General features: G+C 46.4%; 1 protein-coding gene across 7 annotated transcripts in view; it reads right to left on the reverse strand.

The window, feature by feature from the left end:
- Grik4 (glutamate ionotropic receptor kainate type subunit 4) overlaps positions 1-24,410 on the reverse strand; it is a 422,725-nt gene that overhangs the window by 95,425 nt on the left and 302,890 nt on the right. For all 7 annotated transcript variants that reach the window (XM_074066528.1, XM_074066527.1, XM_074066526.1 and 4 more), the window contains 3 exons: positions 11,980-12,141; positions 1,311-1,463; positions 499-603 (listed from right to left, as the gene is read on the reverse strand). In XM_074066528.1, the coding sequence (XP_073922629.1) occupies positions 499-603; positions 1,311-1,463; positions 11,980-12,141 (420 nt within the window). The remainder of the gene's footprint in view (positions 1-498; positions 604-1,310; positions 1,464-11,979; positions 12,142-24,410) is intronic.

Genomic DNA, 24,410 nt, shown 5'->3' on the forward strand with positions numbered 1-24,410 from the left:
GAACTGAAAGGAGCTACGAAGGATATAGCATCCCTGAGATGAAGGGAGTAGGCAAGAGAGGAGGGGAGTGATTGGCATGGAGTAGAAGCTGTGGATTGGCTGGAGAAGAGCAGACAGGAGAGAACAGACCGTGCATTTCAATGTGAAGGGCTTCTTCAGCCCATGTGGTATCCACCATTCACCTTACCAATGGGCCCATGGTGTCTAACAGGGTTATGGTGAGATTCAGGGAGTAGAATAATCCAAAAGATTGGCTAAGATCTCGGTATCTCTTCCTTAATGACACTCCTTGTCTCCCCTCTTACACCCCTAAGCATCACTGTCTCCCTCTTGGTATTTTGCTGGGAGGGCCCTTGCTGACTGATCTGGTGGCAGGAAGCGGGAGGCCAGTGCAAGCCAAGAGCCTTGCCCAGGAAGCAGCCTGTTGTTTTGGAGACAACCAACAGCAGGAGATCATCTGGAGCTAGGGACAGAGAAAGGAACAAAAGCCAGTCTTACCTGCCGAAAACCATTCCTTGTGAACTGTAAGATTTTCAAGGCATAGTTGGACCGCTGGCCTTTGCTGTTGAATTCAATGTGGCCGGTGAGACCTTCCAATTCTACCTGTCCAAGAGAGAGTGAGTTACAGCACCAAATAGATCCCATGTTCACCTAGTCCCAAGCAAGTACCCCAGATGTGCCACTTGGGGAGGACCAAGAAAGGGAAGGCATCAAGACCCATTCTCCTGACTGTTCTCAGTCACAGCATCTGGGTTGAGGAGAAGGATGGTCCACACCCAACACCCCAAACCAACTGCATAAGCCAATACCAGTTAGGATGCCAACTTGAGCCAATTCCCCTCTGCCCTTCTAGGCCCTGAGCCTTTAGCACTTACTCCCTTTGAGCAGCTGCTCATTCAGGCCTGTAAGAAGTCAGGATGGCCCAACACCTAACTGCATATGTAAACACCAAGGTCTTGAGCCTACAATTCCTGGAGGGATCATAGGATCCAGCAGCACAGCCCTTCCCCAGCTGTTCTGAGACCACAGTTGAGCAGAGAGGCAATGTTTCAAGCCTGAAATTTGGGTCCTTCATAGTCAAAAGTTTGAAGGTCATTGCCTGGGGAACAAGCTTGCCATGGATGCTCAGTGGGTGTTAAGGATTCAGGAACAAAAGGGACCCATGAGCCACTCAACTGGGGTTGCCACAGATGACATTTTATCAAGGCAGTGATCTACTTGGGAAACCTGCAGTTGACGGATCTTTGCACCTTGCACAGGGCATCCCACCCCTTGGGCTGGGCATGGCCAGGCCCTCAGCCGCTCCTCACCATGCGCAGGTAGTTCATGAGGCTGGTGCCATGTTGCCAGATCTGGGCTGAGCCACAGGACAGGGGCTTCACACCGATCTCCTGGCTCCGGTTTAGCTCCTGCACGGCTGTCACCACAGCGTACACAGCATCAAACAGCAGGGCCGAGGACAGCTGCGAGAAGCACAGAGAGGAAGTGACAGGGTATAGAGAAAATGAGGGACAGGGAAGGGAGAGAGGAGAGTGAAGGGAAGAGGAAAAGAGAACGCAAACAAAAGAGAAAATAAGGGAGCATCTTCGTTGCCCTTCCCCCACCCCGTCTTTGGGCTGGCTCCATTTCTGATGACACTCCAGGTCCTCATCCAATGCAGACCATGGTGTCAAAAGCTGCTCTGGTATTGAAGCATCAAGCTATCCCTTTGGACTCCAAGTGATTTCAGCAGTATCCTTCTCTCTTTTTTCCAGGGAAATAGCAACTTCCATTGCTCACAGGAATCCTCAAGATTGGGGTAGGGCAGCTTATGCCAGGAATAGGGAAGGAGCTTTGCTTCTCCCGTCAGATTCACCTGTTCTTACAGGCTCAGTTGTAGGTCACTTACTCCTGGAAGACCTTCCTGATGTTGTTTCTTTCTAGATGGACCTATGATTACAGTCTAACTTGTGTCGTCCAGCGTGACAATTATATATGAAGTACATGGTAAGTTCAAAGCCCACAGTTGAGTAAGACCTCACTCCTGTGACAGATTATAGTGGGATGCAGAGGAAGGAGCAGGGAGACAGAACACCAATGAGGGTAACAGGACCCTGAGTGAGTGAACACACAAAAGTCCATGAAGGTCCAAAGAGGGGGATGTCATGTCATGTCAGGGAGAAAGCAGCACAGGAACTCAGCACTGAGGATTTTGGTAGATAGGGTATTGGACATGGGAGTGGGGAGCACCAAGGAAGGAGAAAGGCACTACATGGTGTGAATCGACTGGAACAAAGACTAGCCAGTGGAAAGCATACAGTACACCTGGAGGGGTAGAGGGAGCAATGAATCAGACACATAGGGGGTTCATGCCCTGGGGGAGCCTTTAAGGTGAGGAGGAGGTCAGTGCAACTGTGTCTATATTTTCATCTTCCCTGTAAAGGGTACATGCAGGACCTCAATTTCTATATGCTGCTGGCCTCTCATGTGGGGCCTGACATGTGGTTGACCCCAAAACCTATTTCCTGACTTAAACCGAGTTATTTATTGGCTGACACCTGCCCAACCTAGTGAGTTAGTTCGGCGTCTGCAGCCTTTGGGGAGTAGGGAAGGCCAGAGTGTGTGTGTGGTAGGAGTGGAAACAGTACTCCCTGGGGGGAAATGTATAATCTACGGAGATGACACTGTTGTCCCAATGTGCCCAAGGTCCCTGACAAGAAAGACCTGCTGAGTGCAAATGCCTTTGTGGTCAACACTGCTGAGAGACCCCAAGGGAGGTCCAGAAAGGCAGCTGGAGCTCTCCTGGGAAGAGCAGACTTAAGGGGCTAGAAGTCCATACAGAATCCCCTGGCAAAGCCAGTTCTTCCCCTGGCAATTCGGTTTTGTCCCCTCTGGGCCTTCTCTTTCAAAAGAGGACACTCTTGTGAGTGGGTAAACATTCTCTTATAGGACTGATTTCTTTAACCTACCCTCTATCTGGACAGGTTCTGGAACACTGCCGCACCCCCCCACACACCCCAAGGCTGGAGGGAGGGAGGGAAAGAGGGAGGTCACAACATGTACAAGTGTGACACAGTGAGGTGCAGAGGAAAGAGTTTAAAGCAGAGCTCCAACCCAGGCTCCAGACTCAGATCACTGCCTTGAGTGCTGAGTGATCTTGGATCTCGTTGAACCTCTTGGATTGAGTAACAGTTCTGTATTTGTAAAGGAGAGGCAGTGGTCCCTGCCTCAAAGGGCTCTGTGACTACAAGTGTCAGGGGTCAGCATTCCTGAGGATGGGGCCATGCACCTCCAGGTCCAACCTGTGTCAGCTGTGTGCAGGAAGCAGGTATTGGCTGAACACTGGCTCTGGGGAACAGTCAGAACAGAGAGCTACAGGGGTAAAAATCCAGGCTGGGCCATGCCTTATTTCCTGGAGTTTTGCTCCTGAAGTTTTTGGAGTTCTAATAGGAGCTAGGTGAGCTGACTTTGGATAATGTTTGCAAAAGACAATTACAGCAGCCAACAAAGTTTCTCTGTTCCAGTCTAAGTTCACCTGCATTGAAAAACCACCTGGCCAGTGTATCCCCTCTCCCTTCCTCTCTTGCTTCTTCTTTCCTTCCTTCCTTCACCTGCAGCTTTTCTTTCTTCCCACTTTTATTTAGTGCCTGTTGTATAGCAGGTCCTATAGACTTTAATGTCTCCCTACTCTCCACAGACACAACCAACAAAGTCATTGAATCCCTTCTGCCGCCATGGACTCTCCTGCCTTCCCTGCTCCACCTGCCCTGATCGCTCTTTCTTGGTCTTGAATCTGCCTGTAATCTCAAGACAAGTCCCAAAACAGTGGAGACATCTATGGTCCTGCTGAGCCAGGCCAAGCAGCCACACTGTCTTGAGTCCCTCCAGTCCATCCATCACCTTCCACTCTCTCTCCTCCAGCCCCTGCCCTTCCCTTGGCCACTAAGTTTCTTCTTCATTTGATTCAAGGCTTACTGGCATTGCACTTGATGCTCTTCCACAAGCCTATAAACTGTCCTTGTGCTTTGCACACAATTCATTTTCCCCTGAGCACATGTGGCTTTTTTATTAATTGGCTGCTTGCACTTCCTTGCCAAAAGGACATATGGAAATGGTGGATTCTACAGATGCTCCCTTTCCAGCTTAGACCACCATCAACCCTACTACTGTTGGCTTCTCCATCCTTCAGCTGGGCTATTTAAATGACACTGTAAACAAATTTCCATACAACCTTCCCCTTGCCTCTCAGTTAATCTCTTCATTTTAAGATTTCCCCAAATCATAGTGTTTTCAGTTGGAAAGAATCCTTGAATTTAGCTAGTCTTACAAGTGAATAAAATAAACTCAAGGAGTTCTCCTCTTGCCCAAGGTCACACAGGAAGACAGTGCAGGGCCAGCACTGGCTCTAGCACCCTCTGGTCTGGTGTGGTGTTCTCCCATTTCTGCAGCTATCTTTCCACCTTAAGAAGCCCATGTTATTTTTGCTCTCAGACTTATTCCTGTGCCTAGACTCCTAGGACAACAAGGAGTAATCTTTTAGGACATGGTTACCTGCTCAATAGTAGATGGGAATGTGGGACACTGTGGCCAAGGAGGGTTGGGGGCAGGGAGGGCTGGTGAGGAGGAGAGCTGGTGGCAGAACAGGCTAGGGGCAGGAAGGGCTGAGGCCAGAGAGGTCTGAAGGGAGGAGGGCTGGAGGCCATAAACAAGAATGAAATTATGGTATGTGCAGGAAAATGAATGGAACTGGAGATCATCATGTTAAGTGAAATAAGCCAGACTCATAAAGACAAATACCGTATGTTTTCTCTCATATGTGGAATCTAGATTTTTAAGAAAAACAAATGAAAGTAGAAGGAAGCCTTTTGGGAAGAAGAAGGGGACTTGCATGGGGAAAGAGAGGGTAATGGGGGGAGAATATGATCAAAGTACATTATATACATGGATGAAAATATCATAATGAAACCCATTATTTTGTACAATTAATATATGCTTGCTTAAAAAAGAATAAAACAGTTATAGACAGAAACAAAAGGCTTGTGGGTAGAGAGGACTACAGCAGGCTCCTCTAATGCTGTAGTTTGGGGGCATCCCCAGTTTCCCTCCTGGCCCCACTGGTTGATTGTCCTATGTCAGCTCAGTTGAGGATACACTTAGCCATTGCCACTTACCTAGCACCCATTGTCCCTCTTCCTCCCATTTTGTTTAGGTGCCCTCTCCTCTCCCATGGTGTCAGTGGCTTTAGGCCCCAGGTGAGCCTGAGGGGGTCCAAGAGTTATCCAGCCCCTGCCAATATGCAACTCAGGACTAGTGACCCCATTCTAACCAATGAGACTGAGCTGAGGTCTGAATTGACAGGTTTGCTTCTAAGGAGCTCATTGTCTCCTTCCTCCTCCTGCAGACATTGCTGTGTCTGGATGTAGTAGCTATAACTGCTGCAGCCATCTTGGCTATAGTGTGAGCATTAAGTTGACACCAAGGGTGATCCAGCAGAGATGAGAAGAACCTGGACCTCCAGTCACATCACTCTGGAGTCTTGCTATGCCAGGTGACACCACATTGCCTTTCTGTACAAGACATTTTAACTGGAGCTTCTGCTACTGGAAGCTGAGAGCACCCTAACCAGTATGGAGGCCCTGGGATCCTCCACCTTTTGGGGGTGCTGTTGCACCAGAGAGGCCTCTCCCCCTCAGGAGAGGAAGAAGCACTGATCCCTGAGAGACCATTGCCACTGCTCACTTAAAGAGGAAGTTTGCTGCACCCTTCTCCCACCCTCCTGCCCAGCCCCAGCTTGTTCCTGCCACATGGTTGTTACTATTCCCACTCCCTCTGGGATACATTTCCTTGGCTGTTGCTCTGATTCTGAGAGATCAGTGTGTGCTTGTTTGCAATATTCTTTGGCATCTTTAACTCTGGGGACTTTTCAAGATTCTTCAAGTGCTTCTAATAATCAAACTCCATCTGGGGACACTGGGGGCAGGGAGCAGGTGGAAGGAAAATCAGCATGGTTCTCATCTCATCTGCACCAACATAGAGGCTTCAGAGGGTGGCAAAGGTGACCTGTCCCCGGTAGGCTCTGCATTTCACAGGCCTTTATAATACAGTCTGGGCTGACCTGAGCTGACACCTCCTAAGCCTCGAACATCCACACCCCCAGGGCAGTCTCCTTCGGGTCCTCCATCCATCACCAGATGCCCCTCTTTTGCAGACTCCTGGCCATCTATCTGCCCAGGCCTTTCACCTAGATCCTCCACTCTCCTTCTCTGAGGACTCATCTCCCTTGCTCCTCCAGTTCATCTGTCCAGTCACCAGGCTCATCCCTTACCCGATTCTACCTCCCAGAGTGAGAGGGCCTGCAATCTCTCTGCCTCATCAATTTCCCTCGTTCCAGATCTCCATCCTGAAGCATCTCTCTGCTCTCCTAATTGCTTTCTCCCTCTGCTATTATTTACTAATTTAGCCCTGGGAAACATTTGGGGCTGCACTCAGGGAAAAGTGGCTTATATCACAAAGCCTTTGTCCCCATTTCCACTTCTGGACCCCCTTGGGTAGGGAAATGGGGGCATCCCTGCTGTCCCCCCACCTTCCTCTGCCTTTCCTTCTATTTCTTTTTCCTCTCATGATCCCCCTCCGTGTTTCCAAGGCCTCCATTCCCCATCCGTTTGTGTGCATGTCTCTCTTGGTTTTTTCTGTTTCTGTCCCTGTCTCTTCTAAATACTAAATCCCCCAACTGGCTCAAGTCCTCATTGAAAATCCTTTTCTCTTTCTTGGCACCAAAATGCTGTTTGGCAAAGAACCCTTGATTCTCTTGTTTTTATATTTTCATTTGGTTCCTCATTGTTATTTTCTTTTGAGCTGTTTGCAAATTGTTCTGGGGAATGAAAGACTCGGTATAAATTAAGATGAATCAATTCTGACTCAGGGAGTTGTAACTGAGTTCCTTCCCCCTCCCTACAATGAAAATAAGAATATCTTCTAGACACACACCTGTAACCCTCATCTTTCCCCAAGCTCCAACAACTGGATTCCCAGGATCCTCTCAGATGCCCATTTATAGCTGAGCCTCTCTAAGTTTAAACTCTGACCCCTAATATAATACCAGGGCAGGAACCATTAAAATCTCATGGAACAGTTCTTACAATCTGGATTTTATTCAATGAAATAAACACTTAATTACAAACATCTGCTTTAGCCTAAATTCTAATTACTTAATCTAGCCATCTGTAATTTTAATGATTTCCCACAATTTTCGTTCTTTGCGGCATGATTAATGGGAATGGCAGATGAGACGATTGGGTATGTGTCTCCCATCCCAACCTTCCCTCTCCCCTTGCTTTGTCTCAGGCAGGAAGTGCACCTGCAGCCTGCTGCTGGCCACCTGGTAGGTTTGGCCTGAGTGGGTGCATTGAGCTTTCTCCTGGCTACTTGTTATCTAGCTCCTCCTTTCTTGCCCTTCATTTTGCCCTTCAAATTGGGCTCCCTGCCCCTTAAGCTCTACCTGGAATATTGGGAGCCTCACACACAAGAAAGAAAAGGAGGGGGAGAAAAAGTCACAAGTGGAGAAGGGGTGAGGAACATTCAATGTAGGAGAGGGAGAAATAAAAGGTTATAGGGAAAGGGAAGAGTGGAGGGAGGCTATGGAAGAAGGCAAAGAAAGTCTGGGTCAGGGAGGGAGAGAGCAAGGGTGAGGCTGTGAGAGCAAAGAAGGGGAGGAAAAGGATGGAAAGAGATGTCCAATTGAAGCAGGAACTGGCTTCAGCCTTTTTTACTACATGCAATAGGGGAGAGAAAACAGGCTGGAACTCACCCCTTTGCCTTCCAGCTCCCTGTCCTAAAAGAGCTGGGCTGCTAGAGGCAGGAATTTCTCAGCCCCCAGAGAGATAGGAAGACACAGCTTTTGAAAAGGTAAGCTGCTAAAGTGAGAAAGCTTGAGAGAAATGTGCTACTGTCACTGCTGCCAGCTTCCCTTCCATGTTCTTGAAGTGACAGTGTTGATAACACCTCCCTTCCCCCAGAGGCCTCCCTTTCCCATTAGAGGCCACCCCAGAGGTGATAGCTGGCAGGTTCTCCCTCAAAGAGAGACAGATTTAGGCTCTAGTTTAAGCAGGGTTAAAGAGAGGACCTCTGGAGACCTTCAAGTGCCATCCAACTCTTCTGGTCTTCTGGGCCTCAGGTTGCTCATTTGTCAAAAAAGAGTACATGACTACTCTTAACCATTCCTTGACCAGCAGGTCAAGGTGTTGGCTCATGGCAAGTGCTATAATATCTTCAGGACTGTGCCTGAGGCAGGAGCACCCAAGGCTCATAAGTGAAAAACACAAGGAAATCAAAGGGGCTGGTCTGACACCAAGCCCACTGTTTAGGACCAGGACCAGAACCTGTGACACCGCACAGGGACCTGTTCTAAGTCTGAGGCCTGGCACGTTCTCACTCCCAGCAGGAAGGAGCCTTCACAATCACCCAAAGCCCTCCCAGACACTCTTGGGGATCATAAGACACTGAGGGCCCTGAGAGGTCAGACACCACACTGAAAAGGTGACAGATGAGAATAGGGTTTCTGTCTTTTAAACTGCCCTTTTAAGCAGCTTCTATGTGACAGGATGGCTCTTCACACCCTCAAAGCGAGGCAGCACACGCATCCCCTGCTCGACCCGGAGGCTGTGCACCCTGTACCCTGCTCAGGGTCTTGTAATAGAAAATGAGCAGCAAGTCACAGCCTAGTAATGGGGACATGTTCTGAGAAGTGTGTCATTGGTCAAGTGCATCATTGTGCAAATATCATGGAGTGCACTTACACAAACTAAGACAGTCACAAAGTCACTAGGCAATAGATTTTTATGGCGCCACCCTGGGTATGCGGTCCATGATTGACCAAAACATCATTAGTGGCTTGTGACTATATTAGCTTTCCCACCTTCCCTGATCATGCAGACTTTCTTTCTTCCCCACTGCAAATGTAGAAATAGCACACCTCTAGGGACCACTTTCCCAGATATGGAGCAGATATGGAGGTGGAGCATGCAACTCCATGGTGCACCTTGGAGAACAGTGACTTTGGCCTTACCTCACTGTATGGACTGCCTGATGGGCCCCATTCTGTCACCTCATTCTGTATTCAAGCATTCTGGCCCTTTGCCATATGACTTTGTGGATTTTTTTTTTTTCCTCTAAAAGGGTAGGCTACATTTCCTTACTCTCTGACTTTATCTGTATACCTTCAACTGACTAGTAAAATGAGGTGGAAGTCATAGTGTGCTTGTTCCAGAGACTATGACAAGAAATCTTGTGTGTTTCCATTTGCTTTGCTGTCCTTCTGCTCTGACCATGAGGACATGCCAGATTGGTCTGCTGGTCCAAGGGAAGGGGGAAGGTATATGGAACACAGCTGCCTGGACAGTCCTAGTCTAGATCAGTCAACCCATATTTGTTGCATGACCTTGGCTTAGATGAACCAATCCCCAGCTGACTCTCAGATGCATAAGCTAAATAAATGTGCAGTTTACTGTGAGATTTTGTGATTGGTTATCAAACAGCATTTATGTAGCAAAAGCTATCTGATATATTTACTAATGCCTATTCCAGCATCTGCCATATAGATTGTTAAATAAACTTATTCAATTAATAACTGAGAGTTGAAGATAGGATCATATCCCATTTTATCTTCACAATGATCTTCTAGGATGATCAAGCATAATTAGCCAAATATTACAGATAAAGAATCTGAGGCCTGGAGGGGTGACATAACTACCTAAGAACATGTGGCAAGAACATGGTGAGGCCAGCGCTTGAATGCTGGCCCTGTGTCCCATGACCAATTGTCTTTCCAGTATGCATGACCACAGCTGGCCTTGCAGCTCTGTGAGAGGCTCTGCCTGATTTTGGTTGTTGGGTCCTTACAAAGGATCTCACTGGTCACTAAGGCCTCTCATCTATCTGCTCATGGCCAAAGTGAGCATCAGTGGCAAGGCTAACACTCTGGAAATATGACATGGAGACCTTTAATTATACTAGGCCAAATGCCATCTATATACAGTGTGGGCTGAAGAGGGGGAAGCAGAACTATTTTCCTTTTCTGATATTCTGCTATCAACCTTTCAAGCCCATTGGTGCCTCATTAGAATTTCAGAATGATCACTGCAAGAACTTCTGACTAGACCAGTCAAACAGGACTTGCATTCCTGTTGATGGATGCCTCTTATCCTGCCCATGACTCTGTAGTTGAGAACATCCTTCACTGTCCCTTAAGCCATCTAGTGGGATTGAGGACCCGTTCCTTCAGATGCTCCCCCCTCCAGCCCCTAGATCCTTCCTATGGATTCTTAACCTCTTCCAGGTCTAGAATAGCTTCCATGAAGCTCCCTTTTCCTGTGTCTTCCCTAGATCAAAGCTTCCTTGGTTTTCATGAGGTCTAACCCCCTTCATCATCTGTTCCTTCCTGAGATTCTCACCAGGTTACACAACCATAAAGGGCCAGGGTTTATGAAAGGTCACTATGTCACTTGTCTGCCTTTCTCAGGCCCAACTTGGTCACCATTTTGGCCCACTACTAATTCTGCCCATGTATGCTGAAATCTACACAAGGCTTTGCTTTTGGGCACATTGAATAAAAGATAGGTATGGTCCCTATTTTAAAAGCCTACGAGAGGACTTCCTACTCCAGGAGGATTCCCAAATCCATTGCCATCTCCTAGGCCTGATGACTTCCCATGGCTTTCTATCTCTAACTCATCATTCTACCTGACTTATTTAATCATTGATTCATTCAATAAATAACTATCAGCTCCTTTCATTTTGCCAAACCAAATTACACTGCAGTGTGTCAAGGAAATTACAGACCTAGAGAGAGGCAAAATGGCACAGTGGTTAAAGATACAAATTGCAAAGTATATAGTAAAGCCAGGGTTCTGATCCTAGTTGCTCTGTTCACGAGCTGTGTGACCTTGAGTAGTTTTTTGTTGTTGTTGTTGTTTTGTTTTTGTTGTTTTTGTTTTACAGTACAGGGGCTTGAACTCTGGGCCTACACCTTGAGCTACTCCACCAGCCCTTTTTATGTTAGGTATTTTCGAAATAGGGTCTCATGAACTATTTGCACGGGCTCGCTTCGAACCGTGATACTTGTGATCATTGAGTAGTTTTTCAACCTTTCTGGGCTTCAGTTTATGAGCTGTAAGGTGGAGATACTGATAGCAGTTATCTCAGAAAGTTGTGATCATGTCCTGCCTCAGGTGATGCCTTGTGGACTGCCTTCACATGGTACTTTTGAAATGAAATGATGTGTGTAACCTGGCCAAGGCAGGCCTAGAAAGCCATGCAATCCTGGACAATCCTGAGAAGTTGCTTTTTAACAAATGGATACAGCAGATATACTTGACCCACCTCACAGTGTAAGGATGGCCAACCCAATGAAAAATGGCCAGGGAAAAGTTTACATCCATTAAACACAGCCAGGGCAAGGAACTACAGGGACAAGAACATGGGTGGGGGGCAGAAAGGAAGCCTCTCTGGATGAGCTACGTGGGGCTGTGGCCCAGTGGGGTGGAAAGAACACTGGATGAGGAGCCAGGAGTCTTGGAATCTAGTTCTGCTCTGAAAAAGGTTCATCCCGCCGCCACCCCCATTCCCTGCCTGGGCTTCAGTTTCTTTGTACATAAGAGAGCAGATTAACTCTCAAAGTCCCTTTAATAGTGAGATTCTTGGATCCTAAACTCAGGCACTTCTCGGCAACAGCATTGTGGGAGTCTGGTCTCAGGACACTTGCAGGATATCACCAAGTGACCACTGGGTGCCTCTACTCTTTCCTCATTGCCTTCTTGATCTGGCTTGGTGTTCTAAGCTCACTGCTCCCAAACCACCTCCCTCATTTCCCAACACATGTACACATTCCCTTCTGAGCCAGGACTAGAGAAGGGAGAGGTTGGACTTCAAGAGAGCCCATTGCCCAGTGGCCAGAGTATGTGGGAAGGCCTGGGGCCATCCCGGAGGACTCTGGGGGACACTTACCGCGGGTCCAGTGAAGGGCACGTGGTCACAGTTTTCCTGCCAGGACTGGTTGAGGCTCTGGGCAAACTCTTGGAAGAAAGCATGGGACTGGTTGAAAATGGAAAATCCCAGGATATTGACACGATCATCCACAAGGCTGTCCATTCTCTGGAGTGAGAACTCCTGGAAGACCCAGGAGTCAGAGATAGAGAACACAGTCAGGAAGGGAGAAAGGGAAGGACAGATACCCCAGTGCCTTGCTTTAGTCCAGTACACACAAGGCTCTCTGTTGAACACTAGGGGTCCAGGGATGGCAGAGAGTGGTTCTTTGGGGAGCTCACAGTGTCAGAGAAATCATCGGAACAATTTCTAAGCAAGGTATATATAAGATGTATCAGATGGAGACAGAAGGAAACATGGTATGTGGTGCCTGGTGGAGACAGGACCCCGTCCACTGCAGACCTAACATTGGAGTTGAGGCCTAAAGGATATGTAGACGTTTTCCGGGTGGAACATGTGGATGGACAAAGATGATTCTAAACAGAAATTGCTTTACAGACAAATGCCAGGGAAAGTGCGTGATCATTCTGTGAGCTGCCCCTGGCAATTTGACTAAAGTGTGACTCCTTGAAATGTGATTCTACCATCAGAACCGCTCTGGCGGTCTTCTTAAAAAGTGACAATTCTTGTATCCCCTCTCCAAAACTGCCTGACTCTGTATGTCAGGAGGTGACGTTTTCAGCAGATCCCTAAGTCTTATATGCATAAGACCAGAGTTTAGGAACCTCTGGATGAGCACACATGATACACAGGTCCTGGGGAGGGAGGGTGAGAACGAAGCTGAGGGCTTGGCAGGGCCAGAGCCAGAGGGCTGAATGCCAGGCTAGGAACTCCATATTTTATCCTAGGTGATATGTGCAAGGGACTGTCAGCAGAGGAGTGTAAAAATCAAGTTTGCTTTCTACAGATCTCAACCTCAATGTCTGTAGACAGAGTTTATGCCTTAGTTTATCATTTTTTTATTCATTTGACATGTATGTGTTTCTATGGACCAGACACTGTTTTAGGCATAGAGGACATGAATATGAGATGGGCTTGCTGTTCTCAACAGCCTTGCAGGAAGTGAAAGAGACAGAGAGGAAGTAGGAAATAAGCACATTGTCATTTCTGGTAGCTTTTGCGATGGGAGTCAGGCTACTGCCTTACATGAGGCAGTCCGAGAAGCCCCATCTGGAACACCTGTAAGTACGAGGGAATTCTCCCAGCAACCCACGGTCCTCATCCAATCACCTCGCCAGGTGTGAGCCTGCAGGTGTGCATGTTGCCGAGACTGCTAGTGTTAAGCAGAGTCCTCCTTTGTGTTCAGAGCTCTGCCCTCCAAAATCTCCCTTGGCCCTATACAGGGAAACCAGGAAACAGAGTGTGGAACATTCAGCTCGCTGATCCTCACTTCTGGAAAAATGCCTTCATATGTGACTCAAACCATCTTCTTAGACTGAAGTCACATCTGTCACACATTCATTCTAAGTGCCTCACACACAGCTCTGCACCCCATGGGTACATGGTACTTAGAGACCCTAGGACTACCCCATCAGCTGCTGAGCCTGACGTGACAGATGGCAGGTGCCTTGGTTTACTTCCTGGCTAAGACAGAAACACTGCTTTCCTTCAGGCGGTCTCCTTTTCTGAAGACTTTCTCCTCCAGCCCCTGGCACCTCCCTTGCATCCTCACTCCCATCTCCAGCCACCAGGGCTTCAGGCTACAGGCTGAGTTCACCTGCCCAGTGCTGGTCTCAGCAGTTTCAGCTTGCAGACTAGAGTTACAAAGACTCCTTTGGAGCCACCAACCCCTGACAGAGTATTGTCGGATGAAAAAGAAGTGCATTTTGGATTCTGCCACATTCCCATTAGGGGAACACAGACATACCAGAGAATGTATTGATTCATAAGCTGATTTTATGTCCTATTTCTCTCGCAGGGCAGCTGCCCATGTGCTGTGGGCTATCAGCAGGCATGAAGGGGCAGATGGTTAATGAGAAGAGATGCAGTTGGCAAGGGTGAGATGACTGGGGCATAAAGCCAGGCTGCTGTTGTAAAACCAACAGGCCTCACTGGCCATGGACAGAGGGGCCGTATCAATGTGGGGCAGGCACACGGCTCCACCTCTATCCCTCTGCACACACACACACACACACACTCTGATAAATACAGCCCCATTTCAAGGGAGCCCTGACATCATGAATGACCAGACTCCTAACAGCACTAGGGGATATAGAATGGATACCAGCTTCCTCACTATACTGGATGTATGACTTCAACCAAGGCCTTTAACTTTTCTGGGCTTCAGATCCACATTTTGTGAAATAGGAGCAATAAATATTAGCAACCTCCTATGCTGTTTCAAGGAACAAGTAAGATGTACGCAAAGGCTTCACATCGTATCTGGCAAAAGAGGGATGCTCGGTATGTGATTGTTACTGAAATACTCCCACGGGGCCCTAGGCAGCATCTGGCTCTCTCATCTTTAGTTCCACTCGTCTAGGAAACCTGAGTTTGGACGGTATTCCTTGCCAATACATGTTCTAGGCAGAGTAAGAATGAATGAAGTAATTGCAGGCACTTAGAGATAGTCTATCCAGAAGTCAGCCAGTCTGTCTTCCTGCATTTTAATTCCTATCTTCTTATCCCTCGACTATATCCTATTTTCAAAGGTCTCTTTAGATAAAAAGATTCCAGGAGCTTCCCTGATGATTCATTCTACTTATGGCCACTCACGGGAGAGCTTGCAGAAGGACAAGAAAGGGGGTGGCATGTTCTTTTACTGCAGTTTCCCGGGACACTCTGGAATTCTACCCTCTAAGCACCCATACTGTTAGAAAATTCTTCTTTATGTCTAAACTTAGATACTCCTGCTGCTATGGAAGCATATTTTCTAAAAGAATATGGGAAACAGCTAAGTACCTCCAGTTTATGTATAATGAAAAGCTTCTAAGCCAGTATTTCTCAAAGTGTGTTCCTCAAGACATTAGCTTTCTAAGAGATTCTAACAGAATTTCATGAAATTTCATGAAAACCAGAAATAAGGTGAATCATCGCTTTCTATATTTGCCTTTTTGAGATTCATAACATACACTAGCACATTAAAGTTTGAAAGAAGTCCTACACTGGAGCAGCTTGTTTAGTTTTCTTTAATCTTGAACTTTCTAAACAAATTGGCCCTGGAATATAATGACTCTCCTCAAAAAAAAAAAAGAAAGCTAAACTTTTGAGAGTCTTACAGTAGCATGCTACAGAACACAATTTGGGAAATGCTATTCCAAAAGTATTCAGAGAAACACTATAAACCCCAAATCAAGTGGTGGGGACATTTTGCTGACATGGATATTTCATGAAATTAACAGATCTCAGAGCTGGCAGGGATTAAAGCTCAGCCACTCTCCACGGCCCATCTTGAGCTCTAAGCAAGTGCCCCGGGCTCACTCAGGGCCTGCACGTGCTCCACCCCACCCTATCATCCTGACATCAGAAGAACCAGGGTGAATCCCCAGGAAGAGCAAACAACCATGTGGTAAGGACAAGTGGCAGAACAGATATCAACACCAAATCCTTTCTTGTTCTGCATGGTCATGGCTTTCAGACAGTCTTTTTTACATGTGCGGACTCCCTCCAAAGAACTGTATGTTCTTGGGGAGCAAAGATGCATCTTCCTCACTTCTGAACCTCATATTATACCTAGCAGAGTGCCTGATCTCTAGAAGATGCGTGGTCAATGTTAGATGATGATGACATCTCAATACGTTAGGTCCTCACCGTAGCCACTATCACTAACCACATGGTCTTGTAACTACAGAAGGTATAAGAACATGAGCAGGAGTTGTACCTGCTCATTGACTTCCCAATTGACTTTTGAAAGTTGCAGTATTATATTTGGAAAAACAAATTCCTGATGCCTTGCTTTTCTATCACTGGGCTTTCTCATTAAAAAACAAAACAAAAAAACAACAGAAAACAACTTATGGCTGGCCTTCCAGGTGGTGGTGGTAATACCCAGGGGGAAAGTTAGTGAGACCCTATCTCAAAAACAACCCAGGTGTGATAGCATACACCTATGATCCCAGCTACTCAGAAGGTAGAGGTAGGAAGATTGGGTTCCAAGCCAGCCCAGGTAAAAGTGTGAGACCCTATCTGAAAAATAATCCAAAAGTGAAAAGACCAAGGGGTATGGCTCAATTGGTAGAGAGCTTGTAAAGCAAGTACAAGGCCTCAAGTTCAACCCCCAGTACTGCAAAGAAAAAAATAAAGAAACAAGAAATAAAACAAAACTTAAAAATGTGTGTGCATGTTTGTGTATACAATGGTATATAAAGACCCAAATAACTATAGTTGAAGGTCAAGACATAGCCACAGTGAATACAGGAGATTGTTACCCTGGAATAGAGGAACAGCTCATTAGCAATGATGTAAGGGCCTATATGGACCAATCACCATGGATGGTGGAGCACAGTTGGGTGCCCCTCACTTTCTTAAAGAGGTCTGATATTTCCAGCTTCCCAGTTAGGTATCCATTTCCTGATGAGCTGTAGGAAACTTTCTGCAGATATTCAGTCTGTTCATCCACCTGGGCCAGGAAGCAAGGGCAGGCTATATGTGGGGAACTGAGTTGGGGTAGGATCCAGGGAGGTGGAGGTGTTGGTGGGGAGAAGAAGGGAAGAAAAGGTTTAGGAGAAGAGCAGAGTGACCATGCCTCATACCACACAGAGTCCAAATGCCAAGAAACACACAACCTTGGTGCCAGGTGTTTGGTGGATAAGGCTCCTGACCTAGTGGAGAGCATTTGGACAGGGTGAGAGTGAGGGGAGGAGTTAGTTACCCCCGCTCAGAAGCAGGAAGCCTGGGCTAGTCAAGTCAACCGAGGTGCCAGGACAAAGTTGGTTGAATGTAGCTGCAAGCATAAGAACTTTTTTTTTCAGTACGGGGGCTTGAACTCAGGGCCTACACCTTCAGTCACTCCAACAGCCCTTTTTGTGTTTAGATATTTTCAAGATATGGTGAATTATTTACCCCAGCTGATCCTCCTGATCTCTGCCTCCTGAGTAGCTAGGATTACAGGCATGAGTAACTGGCACCTGGCAAGCATAAGAACTTTTGATGATTCAGATTCTACTCTTGTGTTTGACTTCAAGGAGAAAAGCAAGAAACTAAAGCACAGGTCAAACAGTATCCTTGAGTCAAGTTCATCTCCTAATCCAGGCTGGATGGGAATTTAGGGAAAGTGGCATTCTGAGATAGTCTCCCCACCAGCTGTCCTTTCTCCTTCTCCTTTCTTAGCAAGTGCATTGCTATTCTGCCAGGCACCTAAGCTGGAAGCTTCAGAGACCATCTTTTTAAACTTTGTACCCAGCCAATTGGAGTTCTGTCATCTCTATCTTCTCACCATTTTTTTTTAATCTGTCCCTTCCTTTCCAACCCCACTAGCTTACGCCCTCACCATTTCTCCTTTGCAGTTGCTGCATATTTAATGGAGATGGTGCCTCCGATCTTGGGAGACATGACCACTCTATCTTACAATCCTCAGGTGCCATTTTTTCATAACGACAATGCAAATGGTGCCTAAGACATTGTGCAATGTGGCAATCTCATCAGAAGACAGCAGTGCGTAGAAAAAGCAGAGGTTTTGGAATAAAACAGTCCTGGGTCCAAACCCTGACTTAGATACATCCTGGATGGGTGATCTGGGGCCACCTACCAACTGTCAGTTTTTAAGTTTGTTTACTTGTAAAATGTAGATAGGAGTATTTACCTGCAGGACAATTGGCAGAAATGTGGCACAAAGGAGACCCTCAGGATAGGTGAGTTCTCTTCTCTGGGCTGTAGGTGTTAACAAAAAGGGTAAACTGCTCCTTTCTTCCTTCCTCTCCTGGTTCCCAGGCTACAGTTGGGCCCAGACAAGGGAAATATCTTGCCAGAAGGGAGGGCTGCCCCTTGCTCCTTCTCTTCACTCTAAAAGAAGCTATTCTTAGCTACTCATCAAATGAGAAAAGTCACCATAAGGTGTCAGAAGTCATCACAAGGTGTTAATTGCTTGAGAGGCTATTCATGTCAGGACAAGAGGGCTGGAATTCAAGTTCAAGTTCCTGGATATTCCAATAAGAAGGAAACAATTATAATAGTAACTGCTATAATTTATTGATCACTAGCTGAGTGCCAGGCAGAACTAGGCATACATATCTCACACATGATCTCCATTCATCCTTACTGCATCCCATTGGCAAGGGAGTTACTATTGCCATTTTACAGTTGTAGCACTCAGAATAGCAAAGTAGCTTTCCCAAGGCCACATGGCTGCCAAAACAACAGGTTCTAGATTCAAACCCAGACCCTATTGCCTTCAAAATCAGTACTCTATGTCCATGTACCCTTTATTCACCACAGGAGTCAAAGGTACTATGAATTCATTGGTACTGTGTAAAATAACCAGCAAAATGGAATTGAAGCTGCTTTCAGAATATACATGTGGACCTTAAGATCTGAGAGATTTACATCTAGGAAATAAATGCCGGTAGCCTAAGTGCAGAGAGGGATTATCAAACATAACTACATTTCTACACGAGGATTTTAATGACATGAGAGTCTGAGGCTTGCTACTGGCGCTGAATTGAGTACCTCAACAGTGCTTCTAGGAGCACTGGAGAACTACAATTTGCCCAAGCACTGTCTGTTCAACTTGAAGAACCTGGAGAAATGATGAGTAACACCGAGTGCAAGAATCTGAAGTAATGCACAATTGGAGACATGTGACTAAGATGGCACAGAGAAACAGTTAAATGCAGCTTCGTGAACTTGGTCAACTTCTGCAGAGAACTGTTCAGGACTCATTGCTGTTCCTAGTAAAGACCCTCTGTGTTGCCATGACTCAGGTCACAAATGCTTCCCTGATGACCTGTGAACTCCTTACCGGTGCAGTGGGCTATCTCACTCTCTGCCATATCCCTGACACTGAGGCAAAATCAGTGAAACCCAAAACTGCCTCTTTGGTTTAATTAAATGATTAATAGAATACTTGTTCAGGGGAGAGATGTTAATGGATTTGGAGCTGTAACATTTGAAATCATACACTCTCAATTGGTTTTCCGTCCTAGATTTTCCTCTCTGAAATCTCACATTTCAAAAGCCAAGCATTGGTTTTCAAGTTTCTTTATTTTTATCTCTTTTAATTAGACAAATTTCTTCAGGGGAAATAATACATTACAGTATAATAGGGGAAATAATACTTCACAGAGATGTTGTGAGATTCAAAAGAGATGGGAAAGAGGAAAGCTGGAGTAGTTTGGAAGGAGGATACAGGCTCCATGAGTTATTAGTATTTTTAGAAGTCACAACAAAACAGCTGAAGGCATGCATGAATACCTGTCTCATGTACTTTCAGGCATCATTAACAGGCAATAAGGAAGGCGCTGGAGATAGAGAGCCTATGTACAGGGCCTGCCGCAAAGGTGGCCCTCTGCTTCTGCTAAGGCCACCAACTCTGGTTGACTCTAGAATCTCAACAGCTCCCTACTTGCCGGGGTCACAGGCAACCTTCAAAGGGAGTCATTCCAATGTCTGAACTCTGGAATTTCTCTTAGTGTAGCCATCTGGAACCAGTTGGGTTGTGACTATCCTCACTTTTAGCCTCTTCACTTCAGAGCTGATTCTGTTTTTTTATCCTTTCCCCCCTCCCCCCGGCCCCAGTTTTTTCGGCAGATCTGGGGGACTAAACTCAGTGTCTTCACTGAGTTCAAGCAGTGAACCCTGCCACTTGAGTCACATCCCCAGCCCTCTTTGCATTGGTTATTTTTGGGACAGGGTCTCGCTTTATACCCAGGCCATCCTGGACTGCAATCCTCCTATTTACGCTTCCTTGCATAGCTGGGATGACAGGTGCACCACCCCACCTAGCCATTGGTTGAGATGGGATCTTATGAACTTTTCCCCCATGATCTTCCTGATCTCCTCCTCAACATCTCAAGTAGCTGGGATTATAGGCTTGAGTCAGCGCACACAAGTGAGCAGGTTCTATTTTGTAACAGCAGGGTGTCAAACTCACTCCATAACCCCCTTAGAAGCAGGACTTTAGGCAGCCCCCTGTTTCTCTGCTGCTTTCCCAAGCCTCAGCCTTTGGTCCTTTCTCTTCCATACTCAGCCCAGGGAAAGGAGGCTGGCAACTGTATGTCACACCAATCATAAGTTAGTTATTAAACCTCACTTTATTCTTGAATATAATATCACCTGCTTCCACTGTGTGATTCTAGATAGCTTATACGGCACTCTTCTATTTGCTTGGATTCTCTAGACCACACTTAGACAGGACAGATTTTATTCCCATTCTCATTTGGTAGAAGAAACTTAGATGCCCAGGAGCTAAACATCATGCCCAAAAGTCAGACAAGGCATAAAAGAGCAGAGTATTCTACTTTCCCCCTACTGCATGCTCAGCACAGGGCTGGGCCACCAGGAGATACATTGTGACCCACTCCTCTTCACTGAGGTTGTTCATGACTGACAACTTGAAGTGTTCTCACCCTGGGAGTCCTAAGAACACCAAAGACTCCAATTTCTTAAGCTACTATATAAAGCAGGAATGGTGGAAGAAATCTTTAAGATTATATCACTCCTCAGCTTGAACTCCTTATCTTCCCACCCCAATCTGTTCTTTTCCCTTGTTTCCCTATCTGTGAATGTCACCTGTACCCACCAGTCTTTCAAGCTAGAATTTGGAATGCATCTTCCACTTCTTACATTCTCTCAGCATACACATCTCATTCACACATGCCTACATGGACTCATTTATTGTCATTTGAGCTCTCTCTCTCTCTCTCTCTCTCTCTCTCTCAGCAGTACTGGGGTTTGAACTTAGCGTCTTGTACTTGCTAGGCCATACCTCCTGCCTTTTTAGCTTTATCTTTAGTTTGCTTTTCAGATAGGGTCTCATGCTTCTCCCCAATCGGCCTTGGAACACAATCCTCCTCTTAAGTAGTTGGTATTACAAGTATGAAACACATGCCTGTCTTGTTTTTGAGATAAGATTTGACTAACTTTTTGCCCCAGCTGAACTTGAACTGCAATTCTCCTATCTCTGCCTCCCAAGTAAATAGCTAGGATTACCGGTGTGAGCCGCCATGCCCAGCCAACATTTTTATGACATCGCTTAAATTCAGACCCTGCCTTCCATTCCCATTGCCTCTACCTCAATTCTGATCCTCACCATCTTGTGTTTGGATTGCAAACTAATTGATTTCCCTTCCTCTGGTCTTGCAACACACCAAGTACCTTTCACTGTGTTGCTAAAGGGACATTTCTAAACTGTAAATTTAATCATGAACCTCCAATTCCCTCCTCCATACTCCTTACTGCACACAGGACAAAAGCAAACTCTTCAGCTTGATATCCAAGTCTTTTCCTGTCTACCTTTCATCTGTTGCCACCTTGACCTCCTCCATCACACAACCCAGGCAAAATTGGCCACTCAATTGTCCCACCACTGTACCTCTATGTACACTTATCATCACTTGGAACTTTGTACCATGTGAGTTTGTAAAAAGCTACTGCCCCCAAGACTGAATGCTAGTTGAAGAAAATGCATTTGCATTACATTAGCATCTACTCTGATGTGTCACACATAGAAAGAAGTCAATGCTCTTGACCAAATGAAAATCATAAGGGAGCACCTGCCAAGCTGTCTCTGATCTCACACGGGCAGCCTGGTCCTTGAAACTTCCCAAGGCTCTTCTTTATGGATATGGTCTGTTCGTTTCTCCTTGGGGCCTAATACATGACAGAAGCCAGGCTCCAGGCCCTTGTCTCACAAGTCCTGCCTTAGCTTTTGTTAGCAAAGCCCTAGAGCCACCCAAAGGCCAGAATCTCCTGGACACCTCTACATCTTCTCCCTCCCTCCAGGGTCCACCTAACTGTGGTACCTGTCAGTCTATTTATCTGCATCAAAGCCTGTTCTCTCTGCAGGCTGGAAGATTGCTTTTTGTGTAATAGGTCTTTGAAGACAGTAGCAGCTGGGAGGCTAATTCATACCTGTCAGTAAGTTCTATTTAATAGGAGATTTCATTCTGAACCTCCCAGCTCCCAGCTCTCCTGGATTCTTCTCCCTGCATGTTTCCTATTCATTTACTTCCATGACCAGAACACGCATATCTATTCTTCCCAGGAACTCGGTCTCTCCTCTGTTTTTCTTTCCCCATGTGAGTCCACAAACAGGACTTCAAAGGCAGGGCATATTATTCTGTCTTCTTATTGCTCTGTGCCCTGCTCTATACCCTAGTCTTGTGCTTAGCAAGTGCTCAAGGAACATTCATTAAATGAATTAATGCTCTCCTGCAAACACCCGCCAGGGTGGAACCATCTTTACAAAGACTTCAGTCACTTGCTCCCACAAAAAGGAAAGCACAGGCCAGGTGGAAAGCCCTCCCACCTCTTCTGCAGCAGCTGTGACTGTCTTCATTTTGAATTTAGAAGTCTGTTCTGTGTCTCTGGACACTAAATAAGTAGCTGTTAACTAGGTAGTTAACTGTGCAGCTGAAATCTCCGTGAGTGAAACTGACATGAAAAATGGTGGATACCTTGTGCTCCCAACCCCCTAGGCTAGGGAGAATTAGGGCTTTTCTGCAGGCTTGTTTCCTTCATCAGGCATTGATTCCTTACCTCTGAGGTCCTCCGCACTCAGGAGCCACTGATCAAGCCTCTTATCTGCACCACAAGTGAAGATAAGTGAATCTCTCCTTTCCCAGACCCCAAAGCATTAGCCTCAGGTATGCAGAGACCTAAGGCATCTGCCATCTCAGCAGGGGTCCAGGAGTTGTTGAGGAAAAAGAAGTGGCACTGTCAATCAGTAGCCTCTACCTCCTTACTGACTTTGCCTGTCCCGTCTCTGCAGCAGGTTCAAATACTGGGTTGCCCGTGAGGGATTGGCATCTTGCTAACTCTGATGTGCTTGAGGCCACTTGGCTGTCAGATGGGTTCCCAAGCAGCAGGAAATATACATAACATATTCTCAGATCTTGGCCATGTTGGATGGTCTCATTCGTTTCTTCATTCATTCAACATCAATAGACATGAGTGTCTTCTTGGGGACATACATCCTATGAGGCACTAGAAACATAATGAGGAAGAAGTCCTGTTCCTATCCCCAAGGTGCTTATTCTGAGTGGCAAGTGGGGGAAAGCCCTCAAGAGAGATAAGTACAAGGTGGTCCCCTCTACCAGAATTGCTGTTGCTTTTCTTGGGCCAAGAATAGACTGCAACAAGAAAGATGAGCAGGTGTCAGTCAGGTGACGAGGTGGGAAGAAGAACTTTGCAAACAGAAACAACAGCACATGCAGAGCTCCAAAGATAGCTCGTGATAAATTCTGGTAACTACAAGTCACTCAGTCTGGCTGGGGCATGCAGTGGATGGTGGGGAATAAGGAAGGAGAAAGCCAAGGGAAAGTTCATAAGAGACTGTCAGTGACAGTCAGGAATTTGGGCTTTATCCTAAGGGTAATGGGAGCCCCTAATGAATCTTAAGCAAGAGAGTGATATGATCAGGAATGGTTTTATCTTTCAACCAAGATAAAAAGCCCCACTTTGGAATTCAAGGAGAGGTGTCCACCAGGTGAATGATGGCTGGAGTTTCCGGTGGATGGCAGGCACATGCTTGCCATTGGGCTGTGAATGCGAGCTGTTGGCACCACAGAGCCACGACCACGGAAGCCTCCAGGGGTGATTAATTGAGCTGTGGATAACTTTGACACTGAGTGGAGCCTGACGCTGAGGATGGAGAAACTGGATTGCTTAATAATAATAGCACTTGCTACTCCTAATGGTGCTTGTAATACAATAGCACTTATAATGTAATAATAGTAATACTAATATGATTTGCCCTAATGTCTTTTACTCTTGTTCTCCCTATGCTTCCCAAACATTCATTAAATCCCAACACTCCTCTCAGAGGAACCCACATTCCTCATGGCAGAGAACTCCTTCCCCTGACCCCCAACCCCCGTAGCTGTAGCAGTCTCAAAAGGCCTCAGTTTTCCCCTTTACTTGGCTCTCAGTCTTCCCATATTCTCAGATCTTGGCCATGCTGCATGGTCTCATTCGTTTCTTCATTCATTCAATATGGCCCTGGGGGGCTATCAGAGGTAAAGGAATGTGCCTTTCCTAGAGCCATCTGCTACCTGGTACATTAACAGGGGATGTATGGATAACCTGTCCCAACTCTCTCCCCTGACTTTTACTTGGTTCCCTGGCTACATCTCTCCTTGTTTACCCTTTTGCCAGGTAGTAGAGAGGAAAGCAATAATAATAATAATAATTTACACAGGTGGTATGTGTGGTGAGTGTTATTCTAAGATGACCCTAAGATATCCCACTTCCCTGAAACACACACACACACACACACACACACACACACACACTGTCCC

Source organism: Castor canadensis, chromosome 2 (genome assembly GCF_047511655.1).
Source record: "Castor canadensis chromosome 2, mCasCan1.hap1v2, whole genome shotgun sequence".
Lineage (NCBI taxonomy): Eukaryota > Metazoa > Chordata > Mammalia > Rodentia > Castoridae > Castor > Castor canadensis.